Source organism: Agelaius phoeniceus, chromosome 4 (assembly GCF_051311805.1).
Source record: "Agelaius phoeniceus isolate bAgePho1 chromosome 4, bAgePho1.hap1, whole genome shotgun sequence".
In the NCBI taxonomy this organism is placed as follows: domain Eukaryota; kingdom Metazoa; phylum Chordata; class Aves; order Passeriformes; family Icteridae; genus Agelaius; species Agelaius phoeniceus.
Genome location: NC_135268.1, coordinates 57709798 through 57737393, shown reverse-complemented (window position 1 = coordinate 57737393; position 27596 = coordinate 57709798). Strand labels below are relative to the sequence as shown.

Genomic DNA, 27596 nt, shown 5'->3' with positions numbered 1-27596 from the left:
CTGCAACAAAGGAGTTGCATTAGTACTTTGAATTTACTTGGTAATCAGATAAGTACCTTCCTGAAATTTAAGCATGCAAGTAATCAAATGCAAATCATGTAATATCAAACTTGATAAAAATTTCAATAATTCCATCAAATTAAATCATAATTCTCACCCTTGTAAGAACTGCATGTGTTACAGATTCTTAGAATAAAGAGATGCATTTGTTATTCTTGCTTTTTATCACTCATAAAATTTTCTATTTCATCTAGCTTAATAAACTTTAAATTACCATTCTATATTAAAAGCTCAAGTATTGAAATAATTTTACTGCATTTGCATAAAGGGGAAATTTACATGATATTTGTGGCAAGCTGAGCTACCTGCTTCTGGTTTAATCACTGCCTTGACTCATTCTAGTCTGTGATCCACCCTTCTGTTTACATTAATTGTCTTAAATCTTACCTGCCTAAAAGTTACTGGTTTTTTGCTGTTAACAATGAACATAAAACAAATGAAAATGTTTAACTAATGAGATCCACAAGCATGGGAGACAGCTAAAAATACTTATGCAATGCTGAAAGATGGGAACAGTCCAGCAATTTAACTCTAAAATTAAATTCAAAAAAATGTTCAGATTTATGGTTATAAACTGTATTCTACTGTCACTGAGAACTTTTGTTAATTCTAAGAAATTTTGTCCCTCATATAGTCAATATTTTTATTTGTATTTTCTGAATAATGAGATTAAGATCTGAAATAATTCATGTTGTATCCTGCACATCAAGCTGAAGACAATAAAAATGCAGCAGTTTTCTATATATAGTTTCTCAAATGGCACAGTCATTTTCCAACCCCTGCTGCACTCCATTGGCTTTTTGAGCCAGAGTATTAAACAGAGACCTCCAGTCACAGAGTCAGACAGGGATACCTAATTGATAAAACATAAACACTGCAGATGTTGGCTCACAGTATAGCTTAACTGAGCTCAGAAGATGAAATGGTTATATTAGCACACACTTCAAATCCTTTTGTTCTATTCTGTGGTGGGTATTGAGTATTTTGACTTTGGAAGAGGGAATAACCTAAGAAAAACCTGGGTTTTGATAATGAAAAATGACTACTGTCACTTTTGGATTCTCTGTCTAGTTTTTTTGGGGAGGGGAGTTTTGGTTGTTTTTTGTGGTTTTTTTTAATATCAAACTCAGCTTTGCTAATAACGGTTATTTTAAACTTGTTTCTTTATAAACTTGCCTGTAATTAGCAATGTGCTATTACATTAAGAAGCCCATGTCCATTTTTGTTAGAGCTGTCCTCTTCATTCAGAAATGTAGTGGCTGACATTCCTTTATCTTAAATTTATTGACCAATTATTCAAAATAACAAAGATGGAAATCCTTTTTCACTTCATTGCCTTGTTACACATTATTTGTTCTAGTACATATCTATAAAATGGAAAGTCCAGAGTTAAGGGTCTAGTCAGCCTTGAGAAAAGAAGACTTGGGGAGACTTTATCACCCTGTTCCAGTACTTAAAAGGGTGGCTGGAAGGAAAATGGAGACTCCCTTTTTTACAAGGAATCACATGGAAAAGAGGAGGAGTAAGGGTACAAGGTACTCCTGGGGATATACCAGTTAGAATTAAAAAAGAGGGAAATTTTTACAGTCAGGACATGGTGCCATTGGAATAATCTTTCCAGGATAGTGGTGGATTTCCCAACAGACCCTTTTGGGATTCAGCTAGAAAGGGTGCTGGAACATTTTGTCTCTCCTGCTTTTTCCAGGAGATGATCCTTGAGGGATAAACCTGGTATTCCATGATGAAGTTTTTAGTGACTTATAATCTTATCAAGTCATAAAAAGTGAATTAACACACAGAGGAAACACAAACTGGCCTGTGAATCTAGTAAACATCCAGCTTTGGTTACCTATATAAAGTATCATCAGTATATATCAGTATTTCTTAGTGTTGTCTGACTGTTTGAGTCTACATCGTACTCTATGCAAAATCTCAGTAAATATTTGTCTTGAGCTTGGAGGGTCATGTTCATTCATAATTCCACTGGTTTCAGTGCTACTCTATACCAGAATTCAGACTTCCTTAGATTAATTAAGCCAGATGTCTTGTGAAAAGGGTTATTGCTGGTTCTAATTAAACTTTGGAAGCTTTTCACAGGTTTTTTGACACTTTATCCACTACTTACTTTTAAACAAACCCGTCTGTTCCTTATTCTCCTACATACAGAAATGTTCCCATCTTTTAAAAATATAATTACTTAGCCAAGCTCTTACAGAAGCCTCAGTTACAGTATTATTAGATGAATAAAAGAATGTCCTCACAGATTGATGTCAATTCCTTGAATTGAGACTTTTTTTCCTCAACCTTTTCTGATTATTTTGAAGTATGGTTTTTAAACCTTGTATTATGTTTCTCAAATCAGGAAACTCCATAAGATTTCCTTCCAGTAAAGCCAAGGAACCTAACTTGGTAAAACTGTGGTTTTTGTCCAATGAATGTTTCACTTTAATCACTATCTTTTCATTTCAACAAAATTAACTACTTCTCATTTAAATTCTACTAAAACTACTACTTGTCTCATTTAAATTCTGAATAAAACAATGGTTGTTCAGTATGCTGAAGGAGGGGTTTCTTTACCATGAAACTATATTCTTCAGTGATTCATATTCTGTATCCCATAATTTACTTACCTTTTTATTAATTTTTTCATAAACAGTTTTATTTTGGCCATGAGAATTCTCCATTCAGAAAAAGATCTATTAGCATTTATTAATATTAGCAGTTATTAACTATTAGCTGTAGAAGACCTTGCATTTAGGTTATCTTGCCTTGTTATTCTGGTATTTAAATCTTCATTCAGAAATTGACTATCTGATGTACATATTTGATTCCATCTTGATATTTTCTTTACTGATCCTGTGTACAAGTCTGCCATTAATGCTAATTTTTTTTTTAATACCTAAAGGTTGTACTGTAAGTAAAGCTGACTTTTATGGTCATAGTATTTTTTTACATGAGTCTTCTGCTACATGGCCACCATCCTGTTTCCTATTTGCTACTGACTGTTTAACTAAAACTTCGAGGATATGATTCACTGTGCATACAGTTTGCAAATGCAATGGAAAAGTTTCCTTGCTTTTCTGCTGTCCCAGCACAAAAAGTTCTGCTTCTATGTGCTTTTCTACAGAGTACTCAGATCAAACTCTGACCATAGTCTCAAAAATGCCTGGTGATGTTTGATGATGTTTGCAAACCATTTGGCTGCAGTATGGCTGGTAGTGTAACAGTGATTTTATAATTTGAAGTGGACATTTTTCAAAAAGGTAAACCTGTTTAAAACTTAAATGCCCAATCATTATGTAGGATCCACAGCCAAGAGTAGGAAATAAAAAGATTCCAAGTGTCCCTGAGCACTCCTCATGAGGTGATTCTGCTGTCAGTATCGTTCTGAAGATATAAGGGCCAGTAACCTATGAATACTAAAATGCAGTGTATTCCAAGAAATCCTGTATTTTATTTTAATCTCGTATTTTACCTGGGGGAGGATTTACAAAAATGTACAGGCTTAGACACTATTGAGTAAAACTATTTGCCACTCAAGTTATTTCAGAAATCTGTGCCAATGATAATCCAAGACAGATCAATGTCCTGTAGCAAAATCAGTTCAATAAATTCGACAGGAATGGTAAGAATGCTTGTTCCTATTATGCCACTCCTAAATTGCATTTTCTAGGTAGTTTGGTCTTCTTTTACATTCATTGCTGTGAATGTATAAGAGACAGCAAGCTCCAGCCCTGCTTGGGAGATAGGCTCAATGTGTCACTTGCAGAAGCTCTCTGATATGATGTCAGATTTAATAATCTTGGGAATATTTAGAGGTGCTTTTATACAAGTTAGTACTGTGCAACCACATTTTTATTACTTGTAGTTGGGGTGTCATGTATTTTTCAGTTCTGCATGTAATTTAATATAAAATATATGCCATAATAAGATATTTTTATTGGTGTGTATCTAAACTATGGGAATGTGAACAAACTAGGGTAAAACAACAGTAATTTTTGCTTATTCTACTCCCATGATCCTTAAAATCTGAACTCACTGTTCCCATACTTACATCTCACTCTTAAACAGTGCTGCTCTTTGAACAGAATTCAGCTATTACAAGTTCTGCAAGTTGACTAAATGCTATGTGAAGAACAGCATTGAAGACCTATATATATATGAGTTTGTTTGAACAAAACCCTTTGAAAAGAGAAAGGGATCTGGGTTTTGTTTAATATATCGTGGGATGCAAACAATCCCTGGTATTTCAGGATTCTTTGTGCACTGATCTAGTCATAACAATTGCACATTTCCAGACTAATAATTCTATTGAGACCTTGAAGAGGCTTTGAGGGTAGAATTATAACCCTTTGTATTTGTCATCTTCAGTGTTCTGCATTTGATCTCCATTCAATTTCCTACATATATTGACTAAGTGATGTTGTTACTGACAGTTTTCCTGAGGCTATTAAGTGACCTGTTCATAAGGGCTATTTTCTTATGTTATCTTAAACCTTTCCAAACCTTTGGTTTGTAGAGAAAACACATTACTTGCAAATTGAGAATGTCGTATTTATTTCTTCATTTATTTATTTACTCATTTATCTTTTTTTTTCAATCTTTGTGTAGAACCAGCCTCGATCTTTTGAATGGTGCAAAATACTTGTCTACTTGTTTTTTGGCTTGTCCTCTCTCATTTTTGAAGATGTAGAGATCCCATGTCTTATTGCACTTAGTATATGTTTTCCAGTTGTGTTCTCAACTGGCATAACTGTCTTTGCTTCTGCTTCAGTTTTGCTTTTTTCTCCATCCTTACTTTAATATAGATTGTTCCTCAGCTCTTTTTTGGTTTATTTGTCCACTGCACTGCAAGCCACTGACATGCTCAGCTCAGTAAAACTGAGGGATACCAAATATCACCTCTTTGAAGGCAAGTGCAGCTTGAGCAGTGAAAGTGTCTGATCATTCCCTCATTTCTTCTGCTCTTCTGTTTGTCATTGTCACTGTAATGTGCAGTTCTACTTCTCTTTGCTTGCCAGATCATGTTTTGTTACTGGAAGGGAATAAAGGACAGGGACAATCCTACTGCTTCCATAGTTTCAGAGTCTCATGGACCTGTCAGTCCCTGAATTCAGCAGGCACAGGGTTTATACCTGTATATTACACATATATTCTTCATATGGATGCTGGAATAAGTATACCTACCTTAAAAACCAATGATTACAAGTTTAGCAAGTGCACGATCCATTGTATCATCTGATAAGTAAGTCAGGGAACAAGATACTGTTGATCTGTTTACAAACCTGTGTTTCCTTTCCATAAACTTGCAAATAAAACATTTTTTAATAATATTAAAATACTTTTTTGGATTATAAGCCCATTTTGGAAACTAGAGCCACTGCCTCTATCAACAGGGAAGGATAGACGTTTTACATAGATTTTTTTTCTTTTCTTTTCACAGAACAGATTATAGATAATTATGGTACATTAACAAATGCAAAAAATGGAGAGTCATATTTAAGGAAAAGTAGAAAACAAGTTTTCATTTTTGGATAATTGGAATTGTGTTGACATGCAGTGATATTAACAGGTTTTTTTCAGGTAATAGACTACTTATAGTGATAGTGCAAATCTGGATATAACTGTGTGTGATGTGCTCAGAAATAAGTAAAGGAAAGCATATTGATGGCTTTTTTATTCTAGTGACTTCAATCACTAGTGTTGCTACATAGCAGAGCTAAATAAATATTGTAAAAGAAAAAGAATTACAAAATTACCATATATATCCATCTATAGACGATTGAACTTGATACTGTTTATAAATGAGTTACCAGGTATATTATTATTTATTTCTGTTATTTCTGTATAACCATTTATTTATGTATTAATATTTATCATAAAGGTATTTATTGCTATGTAAAGAAATATGCATATTTTAGTGTTAGCAAAGGAATTGCTTTTAAAACTCTCTTCATTGCTGTTGTCAGGTCACTGTGATATTTTCACTGAATTGACAACATACATTGTATTTCAGGTGAACTCTGTGAGGAGAAATTAGATTTCTGTGCCCAAAACCTGAATCCTTGCCAGCATGATTCAAAGTGTATCTTGACACCCAAAGGATACAAGTGAGTCTGCAATGTTATTAGGGACTGGATCAAAGTTTGTATTTTTCCATCCTGCTTAGCTTCCTTTCCTTCTGTTTAAGTGGAAGTCAATTCTATTCTCAAAGTACTAATTTTGATTATTATTAAACCTTATGGCAGAATAGGCCATTATTTTCATGTAAAGCTGCATTATTATCTTAAGTATGTTTTACTGAATTTCACTGATCTTTAAAAGGTCTAATTCCAACTAGATTTTAAATAGAAACACAGGCAGCCTTTATAATGGTCTATACAAAACCCTTATAAGAGTTTGAGCAGTAGGAAAATAATTGCATTTTATTGAAGTGGAATAATTATATTGCTTTTAGAGAAGTAATTGTGAAAGAGATTATTAGGAAGGCACACTGAAAGGTATAAAGTAAAGAAGTCCCTCCCCAGGAAAGCTAATCTTTAATTACACCATATCCTTATTGTGATTAATTAGTATGTACAAATTAAAGTTGTTTTAATAGGCTTTAGGTTAATAAATACAGGAAACCTGCAGATTTAAATTGTTCTCACAAGTGCCTGTTTTATGCACAGCATGCTTTTGTGCTAAAATCAGATTGTCATTCCCACTACTTATGAAATGACATTTTATTTAAAATATGGCATAAAAATATTAAATATTCAGTTGAATGTGAAATTAATTTGATAGTTTCAAACTGGAAAATAGAAAGATTGTTTGGTTTCTGTTGTAGTGCATTATGTTTGTTTTTTCCTGTCACTTCAATAAACCTAGTTTACCTCCAGTTCATTAATCTTTCCTGTTACTTTTAAATCAGAAAATAGCACATGCAGTGTACTTCAAGAAGTATCTCAGTCAGACATTTGATAGGTTGCTCTATATTCTTTTTCCCTTGTCTTTTTCCTATCTGTTGTTGAAAAAAAATGAAACATATTTGATTGAAGTGCTAAATTTAAATTTACATGGCTATTTAAAATCACTCTTGCCAGCTTAGCGAAAATTCTAGATAGTAAAAGAAATGGCACTGAGGAGGGAATTACAAGATCTAATGAAATCAATAAATAACATCTTAATTTAAAAGCATATCATATGGATGCATGGATTTATAATATTTTCCATTAATTTTTGACAGAGTTCTGAGCATTCTCTCAGTCCTATATATGAGAATTCCCTGAAGGAATGCCACCAGCATTAGCAATGAGAATTTCACATGGAAAACCCCCCAAACAAACCAACAAACAAAAATCATTACATACTCTCTTGAGGATGGTCTGTTTCTAGACCAGTGGGGCTTCAGGGAGGACAGATGATGGGTTTTGAGACTTCTGTTAGTTCAACAACCATGGAGCTGTTTTTAGTAAATCAGACTGGTGGAACCTTAGGAGCAAAAGAATTATGCATAGCCTTTAAACTGCATAAATGGACCATTGGTCCATTCATAGCTGTTCAGTTGACAAATCTAATAACCATCAGTACTAGCTTCAGATTATTTGTCTTGGTTTCAAGCATATTGATTATGTTTAGAGTTTGCAGCCATGAATAACATCCTGTAACATTCTGTGGTGCTCATAAATTCTAAAAACTGCCTAAATTATTCATGAGGGCTCTCTAGATTTGCACACAATTCTTCAATATAATGGCAGGTGTGTAAACATTTTAACTAGCAAACCTGTATTCATTACATATGTAGATTCCCCATCTAATAGTATGATGAAGCTATAAAGTCTTTGCACACAAAGTATTAGTAATGCCTTTTTTCCCTTGATTTTTAAACAATACAGTAGTTCCTTAACTTTGTTATAATCACAGCAGGTCATTAAAAGGCACTGTGCTATCCAGTTTGCTTTGCTGTTTTACAGATGTGATTGCACACCTGGATATGTAGGTGAGCATTGTGACATTGACTTTGACGACTGCCAGGACAACAAATGCAAAAACGGAGCGCAGTGCACGGACGCAGTTAATGGATACACCTGCATTTGCCCAGAAGGGTACAGGTGAGAAAGATCTGAAGGCAGTACAAACACGGATGTCTTCTGTCACAGTTGTTTTTTCTTGGAAATACTGATTGTTTTCTGTTTTCATTTAGTGGCTTGTTTTGTGAGTTTTCACCGCCAATGGTTCTACCTCGCACCAGCCCCTGTGATAATTATGAATGTCAAAATGGGGCCCAGTGTATCATAAAAGAAAGTGAACCCATCTGTCAGTGTTTATCAGGATACCAGGGTGAGAAATGTGAAAAGCTGATTAGTATAAACTTCGTCAACAAAGAATCCTATCTGCAAATCCCTTCAGCTAAGATACGCCCCCAAACCAATATCACTCTACAGGTAAGTTTGCTTGTGTTGTGGATTCTCTTTTCTGGAAAAGAAAGTAAATGACTTTCCATGATGTGGAAAATGACCCAAAGTTGTCATTGGCTCACTTAAAGAGCTTTTCACAGTTTGAGCTAAAAATCTAGAAGAGTTAATGCAATAACTCTATATTCACATTGAGTTAGATGGGCTTATTGATAGGATGAGAGAGAGTTTTTTCAGGTTGTCCTTCAAAAAAGAATTTTATAATGTAGTAACAGATTATGGCAGTAAATTCAGAGATTCACTTAATACCTCATTTTGAATAAATACCTAATTTTTGTGGTTTCTAAATATTTCTATCTTTTAACTAGATTGCCACAGATGAAGACAGTGGGATCCTGCTGTACAAAGGCGATAAAGATCATATAGCAGTGGAACTGTACCGGGGTAGAGTGAGGGTCAGCTATGACACAGGATCATATCCAGCCTCTGCTATTTACAGGTGAACCTGGATGAAACACATTTGTAACTGAAACAAAACCTACATTCATTACTTATATCAAAGTCACATTTTTTAATACATGGTTAAAAGAAATATATGCAAATTAATGTGTTGTCAGACACTTCAAACTTCTTGCCAAAAGATGTGATTTGGTTGGCAAGTAACTCTAATGCAGATATGTCAGGCAAATAATATATTATTTGATGCATTTAAACAGAATAAGAGTTAGCTTTCAGCAGAATATTTGTACATTTGTAAAGCTTATATGTAGCAGTGGAGTTTTTTCTTAGTTGTAACTGCCAAATAATTTCCTAGTGTGCTGAGTAAAATGAAAAACTACACTGTATAAGCAGAAATTAAATAGAAGCTTTTCTTCTCTTCTCTTCTCTGTTAGGCAGTCATATAATGTGGGATTTTTCCCTGGCAACTGAAGAGAAAGCTAAAAACTTGATTTCTGAAAAAAGGCACTACCTTTGAAAAGAAATGGCTTTTGCTTCCAAAGTCATTAAGAGAAAGAATCTACAGCTGCTTCTGTAGCATAATTTTTGAGGTGTTTTTTTTAATCATATTTCTCTGGCTATCTGAAAAATTACCTCCCGATTTTTTTGGGAGATATTGTATAACTTCACAGGAATTAGCAACAGTCATTGTAAGAGTGAGCAGAAAGACAAGAGGCATCAGTTCCTGGTCTTGACTGCCCTCTTGGCGCTAAAATTACTTTCTTGATTTTTCTTCAGTTTTTCTTGAATGTTCTTTTCACTCTATTTACACCTTTTATTGTAAAATTATATATAGGTGTATTTGCTTCTATAGTTTGTAACAGTGACACTGTTCTGCATTCTATTAGGGACATTTCAGTGAAAACAAATGATTTTTATAAATTATTATACTCCTATTAAAATAATATTTTTATTTTCTATCTGGGTTAGGGCTACACAAGAAATTTAGATTCTTTTTTCTCAGGAGTTTAATCATTTTTGTTGATTTTTATTCAATAGGTACATCTGTCTGAGAATAAGATGCAATAGGAATAAGGGTCATATGTAGTTCCAAGTTATTTTGGCTCCCATTTCTATAATCTATTAAGAATACTTCTTCTCTTTCAAAACATATATGTCCTTCCCATAAATTTATGCTTTCTCTGGCATTATTGAAACATAGCAAATGTTGGTAATTCACACTTGTCCATTATAGTTATCTATAAAGATTAATCTAGAAAGATTGAAAAACAGTACTCACACAGAAAAAAAAAACCAAACATAAACATGGAAGGAGTTAATAACAAAGTGAACAATTAACAAAGAGCCCCAATTAGGTTACTGTTACAAAATAACAAGAAGCATCTCCCTTACATAGTTGATTGTCTCTTTTGAATTATGTGACAAATGAAGAATGGAAGTGTAGTGAAGAGAGGGACAGGAAATGTAGTTACATGTTACAGAGTGACACAGTTGTTTAGTGAAGCAGATACACACTTTTAGTTACTATTTTTAGTTTCTGTTATTAAGCTACATTTTATTTCTGATAAGCATAATGGTGAGTTTCTGAGATATTTGAAAGCTATCATGTGATAGTCCAACTGTAGTGAAGTCTGTTGTTGAGGCAAGGCTGAGGGCATACCTTATCTCTTTCTACAGCTGTCTGAAAGATTGCAGCCAGGTGAGGATCAGAGTCCTCTCACAAATAACAAGCAATAGGACAAGAGGAAAAGGCCTTAAGTTGCACCAGGAAAGGCTTAGATTGGATATTAGGAAGAATTTCATCACGTAAATGGTTGTCAAGCATTGGAACAGGCTGCCCAGGGAAGTGGTGTAGTCACCATTCATGGAGGTATTCAACAGAAGTGTAGATCAGGCACTTAGGGACATTGTTTGGTGGTGGACTTGGCAGTGCTGTTTAGTTGCTGGACTTGATGATCTTAGGGGTCTTTTCCAACCAAAATTTGTCTGTGATTTCATCATTCTATTTTGGAAGTCATAAATACATTTCTGCATTGATTTATAGGTATATATGTGCATCTAGAGATAGCTCTCCAAACTGTGTACTGTTTAATGTCTATTTCAGGTTCTAGAAAAGAGTGTATTGTAGCACAGAACCTTTTACACAGTTCACTCAAATCCCTTCATTATTTCCAGTTATTACTGTTTTACCTCCCAGAATCTTTGTGATATCTCCTGCCCTTTTTAAGGTCTTTACCTTCTTTTTATCCATTCATTGCATGTTGTCTTTCTGTACTTTTGTTACCTATTAAAAGCTGTCTCCTGGAATGTTTCCAGTCCTTCCTTCTAGTCCCTCCCTTCTGCTTCCCTCCTGTCCTCCCAGTTCATGGGAACTGACTGCAGGAAGAGCCTGCATCCCAAAAGCAGTCATCAGTCAATCTGAGAAATGGGATGATGGCACTGCCAAGACCAATAAATAATATTCATTCATTGGAGATGGTTATTTGGAAAAATTTGATCCACTTGTGTTTTATTCTGTCTGGGCATCCATTTTTAAATGTTAACTGTTTTTTACATAAAAAAAAAATCTTTCATTCTGTAAACTAGTTTTCATCATATATTTATTGGAAATGTGGGACTATTTATTCCCAGATCATTATTCTTCCACAGAGTACCAGAAGCCTTAAGTCAGTTCTTCTTACAGCTTTTCATTACAATCTATGCATTCAGCTCTCATAACTCCAATGGGAAATGGGCTAGAAGTAATGTAAGTGCATTGGCAGGAAATATTGCAAATATGCCTTGAGTTTATTTCCTCTTCAATTTAAACCATCCTTACCTAGGAGAGCTTCTCTTTCTGCAGTAAATTTTTACCAGTGAAACAGGTTAAACCAGAGGCTTTTAATAATCACTCTTATCAGAGACACATTCCCTTCACACACTATGGTTTGTATATCCCTGGAACTACCCCTTGCTCTAAAAATGCATTTTTTGTGTTGCTCTTATTCTTATAAATGCTATTGAGTGAAAGGTTTAGAAGTTGTAAAATAAGTTTCCTTGAAACAAGAACATTGCATCAAGAAATATTACATGCTTCCTGAAATCAAGTTATATGCACTTTGATTTTTTAGCACACATTTTTGGTTGGATTCATTGAAATGTGTTAAGTAACTTAATCACAGCATCTTTTATATTGCTTGATCAGATCAAACAAATCTCTTGATACCTTGAATAAGTCTCTCGCTTTAGGAATGATAAACCCTGACTGTTTCTTTTCCCCCCATGGAAACTGGCAGTCCCCCTCCTGACAGCTCCCATAAAGTGTTTATTGTGCCAGTGTCTGCCCTGTCATGTGTTTGCACTCTCAAATAGAGCTGGGTTTGTGTAAAGCATGCATGCTACCATGCAGATCTTTGATCCATAGTAAGCAAAGGCTGTTCACAGAGCTGGTAATAAATGGCTAAGAAGCTATTTAATGTGTCACAGCTGTGAATGACCAAGTGTGCTGCTGATCTGTTCCAGGACAAAAGCACTTAGCTTAATTAAAACATCACTAAGGATGTTCTAAGGTAATTTGCTTGATTTTTGCCTTGAGATTTAGGAACTTAATCCCTTTCAGCTATCCTGCTTTCTCAATGAGAAGAGCTAATTGACTGTGTGACTGTCCATTTCAGGCTATCATACAATTGGTTCATTTAAATAACTTTTTTCAAAGGATTAAGCTCACTTACTTGATGGTGCCCTGAAACAAATAAAGGCTTTCATGGGAATGCTTTTAAAGTTTGGTCTCTGGACTACAGCTCACACCTTGCATGCATATATTCAGCTCTATTTCTGCAATGGAAAATGGACTACAAGTTGTGCAAGTACAATGATATATTCAGTCCCAGAACTGAGTAATGATATTCTTCCTTCTCTGATGTATTTAAGCAGTGTTCAAGTGCAGAGTAGTTCCTGCACTTAAGCACTTGCTCCATAGATATTGAGGCTGATAAGCACCAGCAGCTATTTTTTGTGTCCAGCAGCATGAGTAAGCTCTTCCTTAGGCAGGGTAAGCACCATGCTTGAAGTAAGCATTTCCACCTTGAGAACCTTCAGGCATTCTCCTACTAGTGAGTTCATATCTTGTTAGTAAGCAGATAATATGTAGATGAGAGAAAAAAAATACAACATTCATATTCACTGTACTAGCCAGAAGCTGAACACACTTAAGTAACCATGTCCAATAAAGATAACAAATAACTTTATTGCAAGTGTCAGTGGAGCTGTCTGGACCAATGATATGATTTTGTTGGGCAGGACTAAAGTTAGATGCAGTTCCATATTCCATGAAATAGATTTATTTATCACTGGAGTTGACTCAGGCCTTCATATTTGCAAGATAAGTAAACCCAATACTCTGCAAAATGTAGGATACACAGAGACTTGCATGCAAATATGGTCTTGAAGTAATATTAGAATCACATAATGGTTTAAGTTGGAAGGGACCTTAAGCAACCACCTAGTTCCATCTTCTTTGTTATGGGCAGGGACAGCTTCCACTAGATTAAGTTGTACAATGCCCCATCCAACCTGATCCCTAAGCATTTCCACTAACAGGTCCACAAATTCTCTGGAAACTTGTCCCAGTATTTCATATTAACCCACCCTCATATTAAAGAACTTTTTTTTAATGTCACTTCTTTTACTTAATAGATTCTATCTGATCTATATCTACCCTCTCTCAGTTTAACAGTTGGGCTATGTCCTGTTACTGCAGGCTCTGGTAGAAAGTCTCTCTCCATATTTCTTACAAGCCCCCTTTCAATGTTCAAAAGCTGCTATAAGGTCTTCCCAGAGTGTTCTCTTCTCCAGGCTGAACAACTCCAGCTCCCAAAGCCTGTCTTCATAGAAAAGGGATTTCAGCCCTGTCATCATTAGTCCAGAAGAAGGGATGTATTGTATTGTATTGGCTTTTAAGCATATGTGCATGTCTTTGCTTAAAATGGAATTTTCAGCGGAGTGCACTCCTACAGAAGTTCTGTTCTGAAACTTTATTGACTCTTAAAGGGGGAAAAGGTAAAAAGCTGTTCTAACCTGACCATCAACTGTTTATTATTAATGTTTATTTTGCAGTGTGGAAACTATTAATGATGGAAATTTCCACATTGTGGAGCTGCTAGCTATGGATCAGATTCTATCTTTATCTATTGATGGAGGAAGCCCTAAGATAATTACCAACTTGTCCAAGCAATCCACTCTGAACTTTGATTCTCCACTGTATGTAGGAGGTAAGAGGATTTTATTGCTTCTTACTAGAGGTATTACAGATAATTTACTGTGGTAACATGTTTTAAGGAACACATTCTTGTGTTTCTTAAAGAGATTCATTCATTGACATAACTCCTTAAGATGAAACTTTGGCAGTTAATGTCAATAGCTTCAATTTTAAGAAATAATATGTCCTCAAACTACACTGGTGGCTTTTCTATAATTATTATTTTTTATAACTGTAAAATTTTGTAAATTTCTGCTGTTATTTAGCCTTTTATTATACTGAAGAAGTGTGCTCAACTTTGTTTAGCTGCATGAAGATTTAGTAATGCCTATTCAGAAAGTGTAGAATGGTAGCATTCTGTTTTGCTCATTTTACATTCCTGTTTCCCCGTACTGATATCTGCAGGAAATGATAGCAGTGTGTAAAGCCATGAAGTATAATTTATGCCTGGAGATCTTACTGATTAGGGCTGATTAGAGTTAGGACACTAGGAAAGAATGTGCCCAGAGAGTTGCTTCGCTGTATGTGTCAGGCTTAGGTTTTGTTTGTTTTGAGAAAAAAAAATATTGTTTGCTTAATTGTTTGTTTAACTTGAGCAGCTAAATGATTTGAAAAATTTTGATCATTTGATGCCAGTTACTCTGTAGACCTGTGAGTTCAAACACATTGTTTTAACTAGCAGTTTCTGCTGGATTTCTTTGGACCTGTGCAATCTAGGTAAAAGTCAGAAAATTCAGCCAACACTTAGTACCTTCTTACTTGGTAGCAAGTCAAAGTTCTTAAAAGTTCAGAGATTTGGCATGGTTTTTAAATACTTTTTAAAAGCTACAGATTTTCATGGTCTACTTAGTTCAAGCTTATACTCTTACAACAGGCATGTAAGGAATTTCCTTCTGATCTGTTCTTTCTGTTAAAAAAAATGTACTTTCTTTTTCATTTTGCCTATTTCTTTTATATTTGAGAATAACTTTTTAGACTTAAGCATCTTGCCTCCTTGCAAAAAGCTGTGCCAACAGAGATACATTTGTTTGAGGTACTGATGCCTTCAAACATGGATTGCTCTCCGAAAATGCACATTGCATTTTTTCCTGTGTATCATTTCTGTTTACACAGTGTCCTGTGCCACATTTGGAAGAGGGGGTCCTAGACTCTGATAGGACACTGTGTGCTTGCTTACTTGTGTTATCAACATTGGTTTGTTTAATGACTGCTGAGGCCAATTGTATTACTTGAAAGCTGAGCTTAGTGCAGAGCAATAATCCTCCTGTCTGTTATAAGCACCTTTTGATGAAATGAGGCCAGACTGACAACTGTAAACATTTATTCTGGGCACATTGTTACCACTGCAATGCTGATTTGTGACATATGGTTCTCTTCCTTGCTTCTTCACCCTGCAGATCTGTGCCTCCATTAAGAGAATCATAATAATCTGCATTGTCATCTTCAAGTATTGGAAGAATAACTTTTTGGAAATAATCTTTTCTCTTAGTGGTTTGATACCTAAGAGCAGCAGTCTTCTGCATTCTAGTGCATGTTCCTTAGGGAGGTTCTGTGTTTATTCTAATGTAATTTTTCACATTCAGGCTCCAAACAGACAATTATTCTGCTTTCATAGAAAATGTTGATCCAAAAAATAATAAAAACCAATCATAGAAGCACATTGTAACAAAATAAAGGGAAAAAATCCAGTACGTTGACATTCAGATCTTAATCTTTCCTCTTCTTTATCAAATTTATCTGTTTATGATTTTTTAAAATTCTCAAGACAGGTAATTTTCACTCTTTTAACTTTATATCACCCATCTTTTTGAGATTCAGTAATTTTTTTCTTATCCAACTATATCTAGATTTTTTTTAGGGAATTTGATTACACATTTTCATCAGTTAAGAACTTAAATTCTCACTAGGTTTTTATGCAGTATTTTTATCTTTGCCAAAGTCTTAGTTTGACACCTAAATCATCATGTAGCTTACACTTACTCTTACCACTTTCCTGCTAAAATGGCATTTCTGATAAGCATCACCTCAGTTGGCAGGCTGAAATTCAGACTTAACAGCAAGCCCTTGTACAGTATATGCTCTCATTCTCTCTCATTCCCTCTCTCTCTGCCTTCCTCCCTTTTTTTTTAATGTTACTCTTGGGTCACAATATGTAGCTTGGTTTAAAAGGGGTAATTTAACTTTTTTTTTTTTTTTTTTACAAAAACTGAACTAATTGATTTATACCTTTTGGGGGTTTTTTTGCCTCTTCTGAGTGTATGGAGTGTGTGGTCAGAATACACGTGCTTGTTATTTTTCAGTCTTTCTGTAACAAATTTCAGTAAATCATATTGAAAGTGCATGGCTTTTGTACGAATTCTTAAGGGACAATCTGTTTCTTCTCAAAAATTCTTCAAAGGAGTCACAGACATCACTGATACTTCACATTCTTCTCTCGGAAATTAGAGCATATTTTACTAGTTGAGAGTGGCACCTTCTTTCATGGATGTCCCTATTTCTGAGACAGGTAGAGTATCAGCTGCTTCTCATTTGTGCCTGCTCTGTTCTGGCAGCTTCTAGAATTAGATACTCGTTTCGACAGTTTTACTGTGTGACTGTTATTTCAGAGAGATTCCTACCATTTGCCTCCTTGAACAGTCATTTACCTGTAGTCAGGTTCAGCATCCAAAAGCTTAAAAGGAGGTGGGAACAACTCTCTTACCTTGCCAAAAATAGATCTGAAATATTTTTCTGTATTGTTTCTATGTCAGTTCTTTCCTAACTGGTAAAGAATCTTTATATAAAAATTATCTAAGAAATATTTCTAAAGAATATAAGCAGGTTTTACACACACTTTGGCCTTCTGACATTTGGTATCTTGCTAGAAGAAGCAAAAGTGTATAGGCTGAAAGCTTGTGCATATGTTTTTATTGTGTTTCCAAATGTCTCCCTTATTAGAGAAAATAGACAAAAACCTTCTGAATCATGTGTGATATACCACCTATTGCCTGGTATCAAACATATGTGCTTATATGGTTCCCAGAAATCACATCTAAGTTGCCTGACACTTTTAAGTATAACATCTAGTTTAGCATTGCATTGGTGTGCTTAGTTTTGTACACCTTTTATTTTTATAAAAAGTAACTTCAGTGCATCTATTCTGCTGAGATACTTCAAGCATTTTCTATTAACATTAGCTGAGTGTGGCTTTCAAGGTAGACAACAGGGTGAAAGGGTCTTGATGACTCTGCCCTGTCCCTGGCTTGAGAATATGGCAAGTAGATGTGAGGAGATGTAAACTCATGATTGTTTGCAGTCTGAGTCCTTTAATATAATAGTTCAAAGCCTATTTTACAGTTTGACCCTGCCTGGGTGCCAGGTGCCCACCAAAGCCACTCTATCACCCTTCTCACCTGGACAGGGGAGAGAAAATGCAATGAAAGCTCATGAGTTGAGATGCAGATGGGGAGAGAACCCTCACCAATTACTGATGTGGCAAAACAGACTCAACTTGAAGAAATTAATTTAATGTATTACCAAACCAAATCACAGTAGGATAAGGAGAAGTAAAACATTTCTTAAAGACACCTTCCCCCCACCCTTCCTTCTCAGGCTTAATTTCTTTTCCCCCAGTTCTCTATCTCCTTCCTACAAGCAGGGCAGGCACATGAGGCATATGGGTTATGGTTCATCACGTTGTTTCTGCCATTGCTTCCTCCTCAGAGAAAGGAGTCCTTCCCCTCTTCCAGCTGGGGTCCCTCACAGGGGAGATGGTTCTCCACAAACTGCTCCTGCATGGATCCCTTTTTTCCCATGGGATGCAGTTCTTCAGGAACAGGCTGCTCCAGCATGGGTCCCCATGGGTCCCCAGGGTCACAAGTCAAAGAAAACGTGCTTCAGTGGGGGCTCCTCTCTCCACAGGTCCTGCCAGGAGCCTGCTCCAGCACAGGCTTCCCATGGGGTCACAGATTTCTCTTACGCATCCGCCTGCTCCAGCATGGTCTCCTCCATGGAGCAGGTGGATCTCTGCTCCCCTGTGAACGTCCATGGGCTGCAGGGCATAGCTACCTCACCATGGGCTGCACCAAGGGCTGCATGGAGCACCTCCTCCTCCTCCTGCTACACCGACCTCGGTGTCTGCAGAGCTGCTCCTCAAATATTCTCACTGCTCTCTGGTCACATCTGCACAATTACTCTTTTGTGTTTTTTTCCTTTATAGATATGTTATCACACAGCTGATTGGCTTGGCCTAGGCATACTTGAGAGGTCCATCCTGGACACAGCTGGCATTGGCTCTCTTGGACACGGTGGACACTTTTGGCAGCTTCTTGGAGAAGCCTGGCCACACAAACCCTATACATTTACTTAACTGATAAGATGAAAGAAGATTAGGCGCTTCAGCAGTATGGATACAATATTGTTCATTTCTATAATCACTGAAGCCTAGCACAAATGAAATTAAAATAACCTCTAAAGTAAAGGCACGTCTACTTCATTAGGTTACTGCATGAACTCTCTTGAACTGTTCATAGTAATATAGAAAGTTATTAAAAGTATCAGTTTACATGGTTAAGGAGCAACTATGCAGAACTATGCAGAACATTTCTGCTTTCTTGTCATTATTCAAGTACCAGAATGAAAACTGTTGATTTTGTCTAGGAATAAACCTATGCAGCTAATAAGAATATTTTTTTTCAGGTAAACAGATCCTTTTTATGCTCGGTGTACTTTGATTTCCTTTATTTGTGAATCTCAGGACTCATTTGGGCATTTGTGTATTCATTATTAGAAAGCACTCTCTTAAGAACTATCTGCTATAGGCTAATATGTTGGCAATAAGTTAAAAGAAAACAAAAAGCAGGGGGTAGGAGTAGAAGAACTTCATGTTTACAAGAGAACACTTGATAGTAATGTTCCTTCTGAATTATTCTTGAATTATTCTGAATTATTCTTGAATTATTATAACAGAATAAGTGCATCACATCTACTGCTCTAATTACACCTGTTACAACTATAGACTGTTACAGAGGAATTACTCTGAAAATGGTCAACATGAGGGACGTTCGCATTATCTAAAAGTGTATACACATAGTAGTTGGATGTTGAATTATTTTTATTATTGATTGTTTTATATCTTAATGGCAAACTATGAATGGCTTTTAGTTTTATTTTATTAGTCTGTCTTTAATACATGCTAAACAAAAGTATTTTTGGTTTTGGAACCTCAACCTGTTAAACTATCCTTTCCAAGAAATTTTCCATAGCAAAAGCTCACATTTGAAATGTGTATGCTAGCTCCATTTTGATGAACTGGTCCTACTAAATTCTTCTGGATTTGAGTATCTTAGCTCACAAAAAAATGACATATCAGCTGCTAAATTTCAACAACCTTTGTTTTTCTGGGATTCAGAAACTGTGTGCTATCATGGATTTAAATGCACTAGGGAAAAACTGGGCAAAGCTGACCTTTTCACAGCTCTGAGCTTCCTTGCTGGTGAAATCTTATATTCATCTCTTAAGCATGACTTAGAGATTTACAGGTTTTGAGCTGGTTTACATGCATGCTTGACAACGAGGACAATTTCCAAAAACTAGATTATTGTTCGTGGTTCTAGTTTGAATAGCTACAAATAATTAATTTAGTAGAAGCATTCCTTTAAAAGTGTTTTAAAAATGGAGAAAATGGTATAGAAAATTGTGAGATTATTACACTGGTTATTTGCTATTATTAATTTCCTAGGCATGCCTGTGAAAAACAACATAGCAGCTCTGCGCCAGTCGCCAGGGCAGAACGGCACCAGCTTCCATGGCTGCATCCGGAATCTGTATATCAACAGTGAACTCCAAGACTTCAGAAATGTGCCCTTGCAAGTGGGAATTCTGCCAGGTTGTGAGCCTTGCCATAAGAAAGTTTGTGTGCATGGCACATGCCATGCTACCAGCCAGTCAGGCTTCTCCTGTGAGTGTGAAGGCGGATGGACCGGACCGCTCTGTGATCAACAAACCAACGACCCTTGTCTCGGAAATAAGTATGTCCTAACTCAAGAAAAAACAGTAGTAAAATGTGCACATATGTCTCCTGTTATGTGTATTTTTTTTCCATAAAAGTTCACACTTGCAAGAAGCAACATAACCTGGGCATGTAAAAGTGAAAACAGCATCTAGGTTTTAGCATATGTTCTTTCCATAAACCTAATGAGGGAAAGTCCCCAGTTCAGGGGAGCAGTTTCACACATCTCGCTGAAGTTTTGCCTAAAGCCTGGGAGGTGCTCTTGCATACTTCTGTATGGGCTTCTTTTGTAATGAGATGCACTGATGGAACTGTGGGTATGACCCTTGGCACAAAAATAATTTTGAAGTAGTTGCAAATGAAAAAAAAAAAACCTATTTTCTTATTTTCAGTTGTAAAGAATAAGGTAATTAAATCATTAATATTATTAATAATAATTAAAAATAATATTCTCTACTGTGTTTTTGAAAACTGATACAATGGACATACCTAATATTTTATATTTTCAGAGTACCCCAGGTTTTAGGAGGAAAATAGATTTCAATCTTTGTGGTGAACTTTGGTTTAAGTCTGAGTGTGGTAATTCTATTTACTGATTTGAGCAGAAAATTTTAGTTTAGATATTTATGCATGTCTGTAGAAAGATTCTTATATATAAATGTGTGGACATAGAAAAAGACGTGTATAATTATGTATATGATAGTATTGATATCTATGCATATTCACCTTTCAAATTTACTGTAGAGACAGATTCTATTTGGGTTCATGGACTCCCAGCACAAGAAGATCAGAAATTTCAGAAGTTCAAAGCTATTTTGTATTTATTCATCTTGGGCAGCAAGATGCCATTCTATTTGTCCTTACCACTGTCCTTATTACAGCTTGGCAACATCTTTTTTTTTCTTTTCTTTTTTTTTTTTTTTCTGTTCAAGCAAGCCTGCTTGGATCTTTTGGCTATTGCTTTTTCAGTGCAGCATTTGCCTATGTAATTTTTGACTTTTAAGGACCAGTGGCCTAAGTTTTCTAAGAGATTCTAATAAGATGATTTTCAACTCCTATATAAAATGATGTTTAAATCATCTTTTCACATAGTGTGTGGAGAGTCTGACCCTTTAAAGTTTTGTACAGCAGTTAGCATGCTTTGCAACACGGTTTTATTTATATTGGTTATAGACTCTTTCAGTACCTTTAAAGTTTTGAACTCTTCCCAAAGCTAGAGCAGTCAGGTTATGAAGGATATCATTATATAATTTAATTTTTTATTGGTCAATTTTTTAGGCTGTCCTCTTTCACAGTAACTTTAAACAACTTTTATAACAACAGGTTATAAAATGCAAATGTGACTTTATATTTCAATACTTCAGGATTAAAAAATGCAATCAAACTGTACCCACAAGTTCTACTATCAGAAATGCCAGAGAATTTCTTTAAACTGTCTTTGAAGTACTAGATTCTTCATTGTTTCTTATAATTGTGCACATTATCACCCAAACTAGAGTGCTTTTTTGCAGCAAATTATGAAGTTATCAGTATCAGATATAGGGAGTACCAAAGACAGAAGTAAATGAGCACAGTGTTAATATTTTGTTTGCTCTTCAAAGTATTGCATTTGTTTCAGCTGTATACAGTGCTGTGAGCTTTTAAGAAAGAAAGCCAAACCAATTTTTTATTTTTTTTTTTTTGGAGTGGAGGAGAACTTTGTTGTTCTTTACTTCCAGGGGATTTTCATTCTGTATTTCTTGATTCATCTCTAAATTGTCCATTGAATAGATGCATTTTATCCATCTAATACAGTTTGACATTCTGCTTTATCTGAGTAACAGAATTGTCACTGTGATCTCTGTTTCAAAAAGTAGATGATCTTTTAGAGATCTTTGCACATCATGAAAAGGCTTAAGACACATTTACCTACATCTAGGTGTTTGAATTCAAAATATAGTGACCAAAGTTTGTTCTCTAGTCAGTAATGGAATAAGCACATTTCAAATGAGTAAATAAGAACTAAGGTCGTCTAATCATCCTCTAGATAAGCTCATTTCTCCCCATGACTGACGGTGTCTGGAGCTTATGGCAATTATACATCCAACTTGAGTGCCTGACACAGGTACCTAAAATTAGATGAGATGAAACGGTGCCCAAAAGTTTGCACTTAGCTCGATGTTCCTTTCAGTACAGTCAGAAAATGAAATTTAGAGCTTCAAAGAGCAGGTGGAAACAAAAGTGTGAGAGTTGGCATTAGCTAAAATTTAATCATCTTCTAAGTCAAAGCAAAACTTTACCAAAGATCTTGACACAGATTGCTTTGATATCTAAAGCCTGTATAGAGCATGGCAGGATGTCAGTGCCACCTGAGTAGCTGTAGATCAGATGTCCTAAAAGTGGATTTTTATATATGGTGAAAAGATCAAATGCTGAACATAATGAAAAATAAACAAAGGCTATCTGCCCCGTGATACTGTCTAAGCCTTCCATTTTGAATTGCTAAATGACAGTTTTGAAATATCAGACTTCAACCACAGGAACAATTTTCAATTTTTGTGGAGAATGTGGTTGCTTCAAAACACTGACTAATAGAGAAGTAGGAGGTGCTTAACCTATTAGTTTTATATTTGCAGGTTTTAGTCCTAGACTGGTTATGTTATCTTAAAATTTCAAAACGTTCCTCTTAATAGAATTCCTCTTTTAAGAGAACATGCAATTTTAGATTAATTTTTGCTATCTTCAAATTGAAACAAATTGTTTTATTTTAGATCAAATGGGATTTTTTTTAATCTCATTTTTTTCACTTATTTAGGTAGCTGTCATAATATACTAAGGAGGTTGTAAGTTCAAGAGTTGTACACTATAGAGAGGAAAAACATTAGAGGGCAGAAACATCAGCAAGGGTGACTTGTATGTCAGGATTGCATTCCTCCCTACAGAGGAATTTTCTCTGTGATCTCCCTAAGAAATAGTAATTAGATAGAAAATTTTTCTATGGAAACAACAGCTAAAGAGAATAACCTTATTTTTGGAAGGAAGTTATTGTTCCTGTGCTGCCAAATGAGGAAAGGGAAGTCATTTTATTCCAAGTCATTGGTGATGGTTTCAGAAGATGAAATCCCCTGATGTTCAGCTTACAGCTAGGAACAGGTAATTAAGCATCCTCCTTTTGGGAAGCACCACCTCCCTCTCCAAGAGAAGTAAGACCAGCTGTGTGCTCCCATACTACTGTACATCAAAACCTAGCAGATGCAGATTAACTCACAATCTTTTTTATATTAACAACAAGATTTGAGCCTGCCCCAAATGTTTATTGAAGCTCAGCTGGGAAATTAGCTGCTTTAATCACCTTGGGTGAGACTTGACAATGCACAGCCTCACCTAGTGTGAGGTTTGGTATGAATTCTGGGGCAGTGCTGTTGCCTTGCAGTGAAGCACAGAACTGCCTCATGTATTACAAGCCCTGCTACTTGCAGTTGGCAATACAGACTAATGTATTTGAAGGGAAAGCACATGTGCAACTTGAAACTGCCATTGCTTGAGTCAGAATAGCTTCTCTTAGGAAGTAGCTGACCTGTCTATGTGCTGGGAGCCCCATATTTCGTGAGTGACAATATGGAGTTTCTTTTAAATGATACATGAACCAGGATTTCAGGTGAGTATCTTTTTTCTTTGGCTTGATTTCACTGTGTTCTTCTCAAAAGCATGCTGAAAATGTAGGTGGACAGGAAATGTTGTTTTTAATATTTGTGGCCTGTAAAATTTTTCCATAACACATCTACAGTGGCTATTTTCTGGTGAGAGGGAGTTCTATACTGCAGCTTCTTTTGTGTAAACCTGCATACCAAGTTAAACCACTTCACTGCATCTCACTGAAAAAGTCCATTAGAAACAAAAGCAATTTCTTCTGAGTACAGTCCAAAGTATTTGTAGTTAATGTTGCTTAGCCTGAACTTTGATGAATAATTTATTTTTATTCTCTTGGGCTTGTTTCCCCTGTAGATGTGTGCATGGTACCTGCTTGCCGATCAATGCATTTTCATACAGTTGTAAATGCCTGCAGGGACATGGGGGAGTCCTCTGTGATGAAGAGGAAATGCTGCTTAACCCCTGCCAATCCATCAGGTGTAAACATGGCAAATGTAGGCTTTCAGGACTTGGGAAACCATATTGCGAATGCGGCAGCGGATACACGGGGGACAGTTGTGATAAAGGTAAAAAAAATTCATTCATGTTGTTGTGGTCTTAGAAAATGGGCTTTTTTAGTAAAACATGAACAGCCAAGCACATGAACAGCCAAAAACATGACCAATTTTTTTTTCCACAACACACACATTTGTTGCTTTTTTTTCTACCATAAGACTTTATCTTGATGAGAGAAAAACCAAGCCTTTTCCATGAATTTGTTTGCATTTTGAGGATTTTTTCATCAAACGTTTTGCTGTGAAAACATTTCTTTTTTTTTTTTTTTGCCTTTATTCAGAAACACATTTTTACTATATTTAACTACTACCTTTTACCTGCTGTATCTTTCTGTATTTATTGTTTCTCTACCTTCTGCAACTGAGAAGCCAAATCCAATGATTCTGCTCCTAGTTTTATCACAAACTCTACTTTTGACCTCTCAGCTTCAACTGATTTATCACAGCGAATTATGCAGGTGAGATGGATGAAAACAGGATGACTTTTCCCCCTACCTTTTTCTTTCTCCTTTGTCTATCAAAGCTCTCCCTCTCCCTTACCCTTTTCCCTTACCGCAGATGGCATTTATTTTGTATTGTACATAGATGTGAATAGAAGAATATGGTTGTAGAACTTTTAACAGATGTCTCATTTTTAGCTGCCTTTATACCTCAGTAATTTATGAAGTTAGCGGAATGTAACTTATATTAAATAAGAGTTTGAATAATATTAAACTCCAGGTCTAATAAATTAAATTGCATGCTCTCTGAAACATTTCCCTATGGTAAACAGAACCAGCTGCAAGCAGTGTAGCAACAGAAGATGTGTATTTTTATAAAAGAGGAAAAGATTTAAGCTTCCAATTTTCTTGTCATTGTAATAGCTTCGTATTTATGGTTTACACATACATAATATAAGCTTTACCGAAAATAGGAGGTATAGGGAATGAAACCCAGCATTAATCACATTACATTTGGAAGAACCACTAGTTTCCAATACACAGTCTCGGCCGAACTTTAAAATACCAATCCCAACTGCAGATAGTAACACAGCATCTTCCTGCATTATGCATTCTTTGACCCACGCCTCAAAACCGTATCTCTTATTTTAAACGTTGTTTCCTACAGAAATCTCTTGTCGAGGGGAACGAGTCCGAGATTACTACCAAAAGCAGCAAGGGTATGCTGCGTGCCAGACGACCAAGAAGGTTTCGAGACTAGAATGTAAAGGCGGGTGCTCGGCCGGGCAGTGCTGCGGGCCGCTGCGCAGCAAGAGGCGGAAATACTCCTTCGAGTGCACCGACGGCTCGTCCTTCGTGGACGAGGTCGAAAAAGTAGTGAAGTGTGGCTGTACAAATTGTCCCTCCTAAGTGTCCCTGTCACACTTGTCTTTTGAAAATGTTGTATACTTATTGACCGTGTCGGACTAATTAATGCTTCATAGTGGAAATATTTGAAATATATTGTAAAATACAGAACAGACTTATTTTTATTATGAGAATAAAGACTTTTTCTTCATTGAAAAAAAGATTCAAGTGCTTGAACTGAGACTTCTCATACCCAAGAGGAGCTTTGAAGAAAAAAAAAAGACCTGGTAACATTGCAGCAGAAATGGGAAACTTTAACTGCTTTTAACATGGATTCTTCTTTATAACATGCTGAAGATACACTGACACTATACACATGTGACTTTCAACTTAACAACTCAGAGATGAAATACTGACCAGAACTCGAGGCTTGTTTTTTCACTTTCATATCAGTCTATTTTATTGTCTTGACAGACCATACCAATCACTTACCTATGGATGAGGAAGCTTTATGAGCAAAAAGAATCAGATTATACAGAAATAACAATTGTTTGAAACACATTTTGTCTTTTGGAATTATTAAGCATCTTGAGAAGATGGGGTCTCATTTAATGAATGGGAAATAGGAGATACAAGAATATACTATAATCCTGAAATCTCCTGATGATGTGTACTTTTATGTCAGCATGTTAGCAAAAGAAGCATAAAAAAGTGTTTATCTTCCCTTTTACAGTATTAATTTTTTGTAATATAAATGTTCCGGGGATGATAAAATAGATTATTGATGGATAAATTAGTAATAATATGGATTTCTGTTTCTATGAGTTCTAAACAACTCTATACAGTATTGGGTTTCATTGAGAAATATTTATTGTATCAAAGTACATTGTACTTAACCCTTTTAGGCCATCCCTTTTACTGTTTTTCAATGCTTTAATATATATTAATTTATATTTGTCCCAGTATTTTTGTAATTTTTTTTAAAGGACTTAAAAATCAGGATTTTTTTGCAATAGAACTAACGTAGCATGTCGTCTTGGGGTAAATGTTTTCAGTCTGTTTTTTCCTTTCCATTCCCTTTTCCTTTTCCTTAGAATCTGACCACTTGGTGTCACTGAATAGAAAGTGGTGACAATTTGTGGTTCCACATATAGCAGATATTCAGGACACCTTCCAAGAACCTGTAATATATTACAGAAAATGTCTTTACACTAGATGGCAATTGTAGAGAAGTTAATTTTCCCTATATACAGTACTTACAGAAAATAAGATGGCGTGTAGAAAATTCCATTAGAAGATAGATCTTTATAAATTAATATTCCTATGGAGCTCTTTACCTTTTTTATAAAAAAGAAGAAAAGGCTGTGCTATCAAAAACTGTGATTTTCCCAAATAATAAAACTACTCTACTGCCCCTAATGTTCCCCATGTTAACATGTTGCTGCTAAATTATAATGTAGAACTGGTAATCAATAGTGGGTTGTGTTCTCCTTTCAGTAAAACCCAGGGTACCCTGTAAAAATGCAGATGTTTTTTCAATTTTATTTTATTATTTTTTTTACAAAAAAGTTAGATGTACATGTGTAATGCAGTGTGCTTTGTCATATTTGGACTGATATCAGTAATGCTACTGATGTTTGTAAATTAAACAGATATTTACTTCATTAACAGCTTTTATTTGTATTCTTCTGAGAAGTTTAAATTGTCTAGCAGCCTTTAATTAAACATCTGTTTCAAAGAATATTTGGTAAAAAAACGGAATAAAACCCAACCCTAAATCGAGTGTATTCCTTGCTGAAAATCTGAAGAAGGAATTGACTTGGGATAATTACACCTAGAGGCAGTGACATCTGAAAATGTCTGTGCATTATGAACTCAGGTGAACTTATACCAAAACTAAGAAAACTACTTATAACTACAGTACACTGCAGGAAAAGACAATTTGAGTCTATCCTAATACTTAAGTGGTTATAAAAATGGCAATTT

The 27596-nt window shown here is 35.5% G+C and overlaps 1 protein-coding gene across 10 annotated transcripts in view; it reads left to right on the top strand.

Annotated features, from left to right (window-relative positions):
- The window catches only part of SLIT2 (slit guidance ligand 2), a 260841-nt gene extending 233563 nt beyond the window's left edge, over positions 1-27278 (top strand). For 7 of the 10 annotated variants that reach the window (XM_054633202.2, XM_077177664.1, XM_077177662.1 and 4 more), the window contains 8 exons: positions 6077-6170; positions 8016-8153; positions 8246-8486; positions 8825-8955; positions 14010-14164; positions 19871-20159; positions 24125-24336; positions 25432-27278. In XM_054633202.2, the coding sequence (XP_054489177.2) occupies positions 6077-6170; positions 8016-8153; positions 8246-8486; positions 8825-8955; positions 14010-14164; positions 19871-20159; positions 24125-24336; positions 25432-25673 (1502 nt within the window). In that variant the 3' untranslated portion in view covers positions 25674-27278. Of the gene's footprint in view, positions 1-6076; positions 6171-8015; positions 8154-8245; positions 8487-8824; positions 8956-14009; positions 14165-19870; positions 20160-24124; positions 24337-24693; positions 24783-25431 lie in introns of all 10 variants that reach the window. The other 3 variants (XM_077177667.1, XM_077177666.1, XM_077177669.1) reach the window with 3 other exon arrangements.
- The last annotated feature ends 318 nt before the right edge of the window (positions 27279-27596 follow it).